The following is an 8,119-nucleotide window of genomic DNA, read 5'->3' on the forward strand; positions in this document are numbered from 1 at the left end:
TGCCAGGCTCCCCTGTCCATGGAATTTTCCAGGCAAGAATACTAGAGTGGGTTGCCATTTCCTACTCCAGGGGATTTTCCCGACCCAGGGATCAAACCCACGTCTCCTGCAGTGGCAGGCAGATTCTTTACCCCTGAACCAGCCCCCAACACGTCATAGGCTAAAACTAACTGCATCCCTATTACACCAGAGGAAAAGCACAGGACTTGAGTCCTTTAGTCTTAGCAACACATCAAAGGCTAATCAATCTAAAGGACCCAAGCCCTATGCTCGTCTAATGTAACAGGGAGGCAGGGTGTGTGGAATGTTTTTAATGAGTGAGGTTGACCTTTGTCAGGAGAAATTCGAAAGACCTGAGACAGAGCCACAGAAAAATTTACCAGCCCAAGGAGATCCTGAGGGTCACCAGTCTAGAGCCACTAGATTCCCTCTGGTCACTGAGCCAAGAAGCTCACCATGGGGCTGCCTGCTGCGGCAAGGCCAGGTCACTCCTTGGCAGAGGCAGAGTCTTGGCAGAGACCCCAGACTGGGAGGCTGTATGAGGACCCTGAAGCACTGAGAGGGCTGTAGCCCACAGGAGTTGAGGCATGACCCTCGCCAAGCTGAGAAATCAGATCACAGGCTCCGGAAGCTGCAGATTTCAACAAACTGCAACCAGGAATCATCCCAGTGGACAAATGCCCTCTTCCCAGAGATTGAAGGGCAGACGGGACCCCTTTCCCAAGGACCCCACCTCGTTCCCTCCTGCATTAGGACACAAAGCCTCTCCCAGTTCATTCTAAAGCCCCTTTAAAGATAACAGAAGAGGAAAGGGAAGCCAGTGAAGAGACTATTGAAACATGTTGAAATAAAATTTTGAAATTCTCTGAAAATGGCTAAATTATCAGCTCAGCTGGATGTTTGAACAGTTATTTAATTTTTCCTCCCAGTTAACCAGCTGGAAGGGGCTTGGATGGTCAGATGAATTAAAACAAAAAGAACAGAATGTTTTCTCTGCACATCGGAGTTATGAGTTCAATTTGCCGCCTTGCTATAGCTTTTAAAAATAATGAAAAAGCAATAGTTCAGCTATTCTTAATCATACTGAGATTATGTGTGGAACTATAAAGCCTAGAGTTACAAGGCATTTGAAGGTATTTGAAGCCCACAATCCCCCCACCTGGGTTCTGGAATCACTGCTTAGAAAATACTTCTTTTTCCTTATTTTTCTGTGTAAATAAAATCTGTTTAAAAAAAGAAAAAAAAACAACAACTCCTTTAGTACCTTCTTAAATTCTTCCAGGGATGGAAATGGCCATCACTGAAAAAAGCACAAAATATGTCTTTCTGTACCATTTTTCTAGATTCAATATAGATGCATTACTCTATGCTAGTTTTCTCTTTTTTACTTCCTTCACTCTGTATGACAGTCTCTAGGTCCATCCATGTTTCTGCATATGGCACAATTTCATTCCTTTTTATGGCTGAGTAATATTCCATTGTGTATATGTACCACGTCTTCTTTATCCATTTCTCTGCTGATGGACATTTAGGTTGCTTCCATGTTCTGGGCATTGTAAATAGTCCTGCAGTGGACATTGGGGTGAATGTATCTTTTGGAATTATGGTTTTCTCCAGGTATATGCCCAGGAATGGGATTGCTATGAAGTAGATGGGTGGTGAGGGCTTGCTGTATAGCATGGGGGGAGGTGGGGAAGGAGGGGTACAATCTGTTTGTAAGATATGTATTAAGGTCATCTTCAAAATGCACTCCAGTATACATTAGGTGAGACAAATACTGTTTGATTCCACTTACACAAGGTACCTGGAATAGTCAAATTCATAGAGTCAGGAAGTCCAACAATAGATGCAATGGGCCAGAGGATGGGGGTGGGGGGGAAGGGGGGATGAGGAGTTAGTGTTTAATGGGGACAGAATTGCCATTTAGGAAGGTGAGATGGACGATGGTGAGAGTCGCATAACAACATGAACGTACTTGGTGTCATCAAATGTACAGTTAAATATGGTTAAGATAGTATGTTTTCTATTGTGTGACTTTTCCACAATTAAAAATATTTAAAAACATCTTTCTTCTAAGTTGAGATCTGATTTTTTGTAATTCCTTAACCCATTGCCCTTTGCAACATCTTTAGGACATCACTTTTTCCCCTTTCCATTACCTTTCCCTGGGATCTAAATTAGCAATTACTTACTCCCACAACAAAGTCTGAGGTCATAAATGAGGGCAGACAGTCGAGAGACTGTGATATCATCTAGTTAGTCTGGTAACCACAGCAAACCATAGAGAGTGCAACTGCTTCCTATTCATACTGACTCAGTTTTGTTCTTTCTCACAACTAACAGACTTTAAAAAATAAGTAAAATCATAACCTCAATCTTGGTAAAAATTCCAAAGGTAATCAGAAATCTTACTTTTTAATATCTAAATGAAACATAGAGCAACTAAGCCAATATGTGTGTGTCTTGAAGTAATCTGTTGAAACAGGAAGATTCAAATTGCAAAGTCACACAACTTGCAACAACATAATACATTTATTTAGTTAATATTACAATGGAAACAGGTTAAGAGCACTAGATTTGTGTCCTCAGAAGAGGATAATGATCAAGACTTTTATTTGTAAATTTCACTGTCCTTAACTATTAAAAATCTATTTTCCAAAGGAGTAATAATATGCATGATTTTTAAATGACAGATCTAAACTTTCAAATTTATGACCAAAAGCATATTTGTTCATTAAATAAAACTTTAAGGGACACTGTAACTCTTGGTTACTGCTTTCAGGAAAGCACAATGTTCTTGAAGCAAATATACACAAAACATCTTTCCATAGTGATTTTCAACCATTGTGTATCATGTTGATGAGGGAACCTGAGAACCCCAGATGTTGAGAACTCCTGAGTGTTGTAATACACTCTGGTTTACTGAAACAGTCAACCAACAAACATGTATTTAATGCCTACTATGTAGAAGCCAGCATCCTAAAGCAACCCAGGAAATACAAAGAAGTAAAATTATTGGTCTTTGCCCTGCTCAGGCTTCCAATGAAGTTGGTCAGATAAAACACAGACACAAATTAATTTACTTTCAATGTCTTCAAAAGAAGTGCCAGTGTTACCTAGATTGTGTGTTAGAATCACCTATGCTGGAACCTAGAAGAAGCAGGCACATAAGCCAGGACATCCTCAATGCCTACTAAAGTCCGTCTGAATCAGGCTGTGGAGTTCCAAGTTTGAGGGCAGGCTGTTTGAACCCTCGTATCTAAAAGTCTTCTAGCCAGTCTCACACCTGTCACTGTTAGTGACTGTGTTTGGCAACTGCTTCATGGACTCATGACAAGGGAGCAAGATAAATGTATCTAGGATGTGAGTCTATTTTGATTTGAATATATGTATTCAATATATATATATTCAAATCATATGTAGGGCGATGTTGAAAGCTGGGACTTTCCACTCTGCATGGGAGGAGGCTAAACCACATTATTTAAAACAAGAGACTACATAAGAAAAGTAGGAACAACTCTGCAGACCTCACTGACGACAAGCCAAAACATAAAGGCTAGAGGAAAGAATCAGAGAAGAGGGCCTAGCAAAAAGGAGAGGTTTTGAGGGGACCTTGGGGGGTCCCCTGCCACCTCCAGGCCGGCCCCACCGCCAATATCCTGAAGAAAAGGCCCTGGGCTAGGGCGAGGAGAGAAAAGGAAAGCAGAGACCACATTTTTCAAACACCACAAATAAATAAATAAATATGTTAAGCAAGAGAATAACTTATTAGGCACCGCTTGAAAGGCAGCAGCCCTCAGGGGTCGGGCAGGCCGCCCCCTCTAGCCTGCAGGTGGCGGTGAGACGGTCGGGGTTGGCAGAGACTGGGAAGGCATCACCCGAGGTCCCCGCCCGGTGCCTGTTGAGACTCTTGGATGGGCACCTCCAGGAGCTAGGGTGAGGGAGAAAGCCTAGTGGAGCTGCACCCATGCTCCCGGGCGGCCCCCGGGGCCAGCGCACCCCGTCCGGCCTGGCCTAAGGCAGACCAGCGCCCCGGAAGTCCCCTGCGCTTGATCTTTGAAACCAAAAGTGCCCTTTGCGAACCAGGCGGGAGGGTGACTTCCATTACAAGCCCTCCTCCCCCACCAAACCCCGGGATCTTTTTTAAAACCCCTAGTCACTTGTTCTCAGCTCCTTTTTGCTCCAAAGAGGGGCTTTGCCTAAGGATCGCAGAATGTCTGGGGCTCGAAGCGCGGGACCTGTTTTGCTAAGCACCTGGCTCCGCTCTGGGTGGATGGGGAGTCGGGGGGAGGCGTGGGGATGGGGTGCGCGCACCTTCCTTCACTCGAGAGTGAGGGGAAAGACCGGCTGCTTAGATCTTTCTCCAGTCCGAGTTCCCTGAAAAGAGGGCTGCGGAGGAGAGCGAGGCTTGGCCAGGCTCCGCTAGGGGCATCAGGCAGAATCCTGGCGAGCGAGGGGCGCCGCAGGGCGCGGCTGAGGGCGAGCTGGGTTTTCCCGAGGGAAACCTGTGGCGGTAACCGTGGCTCAGCTTAAACAGAAACAACGGCTGGCGGGGCTGAGGGTCGGGCCGAGTTGGAGACGTTTATAAGTTCACCACCTGCACCAGCAGGACCGGGCGGAAAGAAAGACCGAAATTGCCTTGGGCGGGGGAAGCATAGAGGGATGCAGAAATGCAAGCGCAGGGAAGGAAGAAGCGGAAGAGGGGCCCGCTAGTCTTCCCAGTTTATAAGCAAAGCTCCGGGTCCACGTTTGTCTCGCGCCTTTCCCGGGTCTCCACCCGAAGCGCACAGTGTCCTGGCCCCACTTTTATTCTCGCACCCCGACGCCTGGGATCCTTTCGCCTCCTGCATCCGGCCTCCCTTTCTCCTCATCCTCCCCTTCTCTGGGCGCAAGGCCCCCGGCTCGGACCCGGGGCTCAGAGGGTCGTGATCCTGGACGTGCAGGTGCCATTACGGAAGACGCCGCCGGACTCCAGGTTCTCGGGCTGGAAGTCCTCCACGCTGTAGGCGCGGCTCTTGAGGGCCGTGGCGTAGTAGTCGACCGGCTCCTCGGCGGCGTTGTCCATCCAGCTGAGGCAAAGGATGCGCTGGAAAGAGCGCTTGAAGTTGTCTGAGAGGAAGCCGTAGAGGATGGGGTTGGCGCAGCTGTTGGCGTAGCCGAGGATGACCGACAGCTGGCTCACCGTGGCGTCGTCCTGCTCCGCGAACACGTTGACCAGCTGCACCACATAGAAAGGCATCCAGCAGATGACAAACACCATCACCACCATCATCACCATCAGGGTGATCTTGCGCTCCGAGCGCTTGCGCTGCTGCCAGCCGGCCTTGAGGGCCACCATGCGCATCTTGGCGATGATGAGCACGTAGCACAGGCAGATGGCCCCGACGGGCAGCAGGAAGCCCATGAGGAAAGTGTACAGCACGAAGCCCACCAGCCAGCGCTGCGCCGGCTCGGGCATGAGCATGTTGCAGGCCACCGTGCCGTCGCTGTTGGCCGCCGTGCGCGAGAAGACCACGATGGGCAGAATGACGAGCAGCGACAGCACCCACACGCCCAGATTCACCACCTTGGCCACGGTGGGCCGGCGGTAGCGTGCGGCTTTGATGGGGTGCACCACGGCCACGTAGCGGTCCACGCTCAGCACAGTCAGACAGTAAATGCTGGTGAACATGTTGACCGCGTCCACGCTGAGCACGAGGCGGCAGAGCAGCGCGCCGAAGGGCCAGTGGCGAAGCAACGTGGAGGTGACCAGGAAGGGCACGCTGAGCATGAGCAGCTCATCGGCGATGGCCAGGTTGAGGATGTAGATGTTGGTGGCCGTCTTCATCTTGGCGTAGCGCAGGATCACGTAGATGACCATGGAGTTCCCACAGAGCCCCACCAGGCACACCACGGAGTAGATGAAAGAGATGAGGATGGCGCTGCCCTGGCCCTCGCTCAAGGTCCCGTTCTGGGACGCGTTTCGCCCCGGTTCTTCCATCCCGTCTGCAGCGCCGGCCCCGGGGCCCCTGCTGCCGCCGCCTTCGCCGCAGCTGCCTGGGCTGGGGCTAGGAGAGGAGGGAGAGGAGGCGGTGCCATTGGGGAACATCTCAGCTGATGGGGGCCGGTGGGGCTGGCGGGGCTAGGGCGTTCTCCGGGCGACCCCCGCCGCTGGCGCCCTCACTCGGCACCTCGGCGGTCCGCCCGCCTCTCGCCGCCACCGGGCGCGGGGGGGAAGCGCTCAGCGACTGCAGGAAGCGCAGCTCCACCGCTGCCGGCCGAGCGCATCGCCCGGCGGCTGCCGGTGCGCAGCCGCTCGCCGCTCCCGGGCGCCTGGGCACACGCGAGCGTGGAGCGGGGAGGCCGGGAGACTGGAGCCCCGCGCGGTACTGCCATTAACTGCCGCGGCTGTGGGCTGGCGAATGATTAATAGACACCACCAGCGCGTCAGCAGCTACGAAAAGGGAGGGGGGCGGGGGGCGGAGAAAGAGAGGAAGGTAGGCGATAGAGGTGGCTTATCACCCTTCGCCCAATTTTTCCTTCCCAGTTTTGAGCTCCAGTCGACTAGAGCAGCTGCTTCCGGGGTTCTCCTTTACCCATCCTTCAGGGAGACCTGGGGAGTGCCTCCGCTTTCCTGGAGGTGGGGAGGGGAACAAAGCTGTAGATGCTGTCCCATCCCACCGGGCTCCTAGCCACAGCAAAGCGGGAAGCCGACCTCAGGCAGAGATGATGTCTGGAGTTCATCTCAGTTTCCCTCAGTTGTCGCCCCGCCCTGAGGGACCCCCCACTCCACGCCGATCCAATCGTCCGAAGCCCTAAGCACACACACCCCCGCCCCACCGCCCCCGCCTGCCCTTCCCCTCAGACCCGCTGCGGAATTCCTTACCCGCGGCGCGCTACCTCCAGACCGACGCGCAGCTGGCCGGTGCAAAGTGCCTGTGCGGTCTGGTACGCGCGGTGACGTTCTCCGTGCGGTCCCTCTCCTTTCCTGGGGCGGGACCCCAGCACAGGCGCCCACTCAGACAGACTCTGAAGAGTCGCGGAAACTGACCCTCAGCCGCGAGCGCGAGGAGGAAGAAGGACCGCAACCTTGCGTTAGGGGCTTCTGCCTTACAACCCCGCAGGCAGCTCTTGGCGGGCGGGAGTGTTCGGGGGCCCGGAGAAAACCCACCGCGAATCTCTTAACACAGCTGGTAGTGCCCAGAGCCCCCTGCGTCTGCCGAGCAACAGCGACTGCCGAAGGGAGGACGCGCTGCTGGGAGCGGAGGAGCCGGAGCCTAAGCGCCCCCCCCCCCCGCCCTTCCCGCGCCCTCCCCCGCCCTCCCCCGTCCAAACGTGCCAGGTGCGGTATTGAAAATCCATCTAGGTGTTCGCTGGGGATAGATACGGCTGCGCCGCTTGGAGAGGCTCCGCCCGCGTCCCTGCTGCACTTTGTACCCTGCAGAGTCGGCGGCCCCGGGGTAGGAGAGTGTGAAGGCCTGGGCAGGCAGGGGTGCCAGTCGGGGTCCGGCCGTGCAGGTGATCGGACCTGTCTCCAACTCCGGGAACAGGAGGAGGAAGGACCTTCAAGACTTGCCGTGAAATACCTAAGATTTCAACCTTTTTTGAGCTCCCTGGATGTGTGCCCCGGCTGCTGTTTACGTTCCTAAACCTTTAAGAGACAGAAATCGATGCAGGCACGCCTAAAGCTCGCTGACTTTATTTAGGAACTGAACAGTTACTATGTTAAAAAACAAACGAACCAACGAAAAACAGTTCCGTTATCATGACTTTTAACGATCTGTTAGGACTTCCCACTATCCCTAATCTGGGTTCCCTTGGGCTTTCCAATTCTTCCAGTCCAAAATAGAATCACTCCAACTCCCCAGTTCTTTTCAAGATCCCCTCAAATCCTTGTCTGAATGGTGTGGGTTTCTAGGAGAATTGGCCCACAGCATCCTAGTCCTGCGGAGGCTCTTTCAAGATTTAGCTTTGGGTCCAGTTTTTGCTAGTTCTTCCTCTCAACCAGGAAGCACCCTCTGTCTTGTGAGTCTCATCATCTCTTCCATCAGTACGTTTACAATAAGGAGAGGCAAATCTAAACAGAAACTAAACTCCTCATCAAGGATATTTGTGCCAGACAGTGTGGAATGCAGAAACT

The 8,119-nt window shown here is 52.3% G+C and overlaps 1 protein-coding gene across 2 annotated transcripts; it reads right to left on the reverse strand.

Annotated features, from left to right (window-relative positions):
* Positions 1–2,512: 2,512 nt before the first annotated feature.
* SSTR1 (somatostatin receptor 1) lies at positions 2,513–7,274 on the reverse strand. Of its 2 annotated transcripts, XM_043434427.1 has the most exons (2): positions 6,866–7,274; positions 2,513–6,047 (listed from the first exon to the last, which is right to left on the reverse strand). In XM_043434427.1, the coding sequence occupies exon 2, from the start codon at positions 5,978–5,980 to the stop codon at positions 4,916–4,918; it is 1,065 nt and encodes a 354-aa protein (XP_043290362.1). In that variant the 5' UTR covers positions 5,981–6,047; positions 6,866–7,274; the 3' UTR covers positions 2,513–4,915. The 2 variants fall into 2 exon arrangements, with proteins under 2 accessions (XP_043290362.1, XP_043290361.1); XM_043434426.1 differs by lacking the exon at positions 6,866–7,274 and having other exon boundaries at positions 2,513–6,835.
* Positions 7,275–8,119: the final 845 nt, after the last annotated feature.

The sequence above is a fragment of the Cervus canadensis genome, chromosome 17 (assembly GCF_019320065.1).
Source record: "Cervus canadensis isolate Bull #8, Minnesota chromosome 17, ASM1932006v1, whole genome shotgun sequence".
Taxonomy (NCBI): Eukaryota; Metazoa; Chordata; class Mammalia; order Artiodactyla; family Cervidae; genus Cervus; species Cervus canadensis.

Excerpts from the sequence above, each read along its gene's own strand:
- SSTR1 (XM_043434426.1), bottom strand. The coding sequence starts at position 6,088 with ATGTTCCCCAATGGCACCGCCTCCTCTCCCTCCTCTCCTAGCCCCAGC.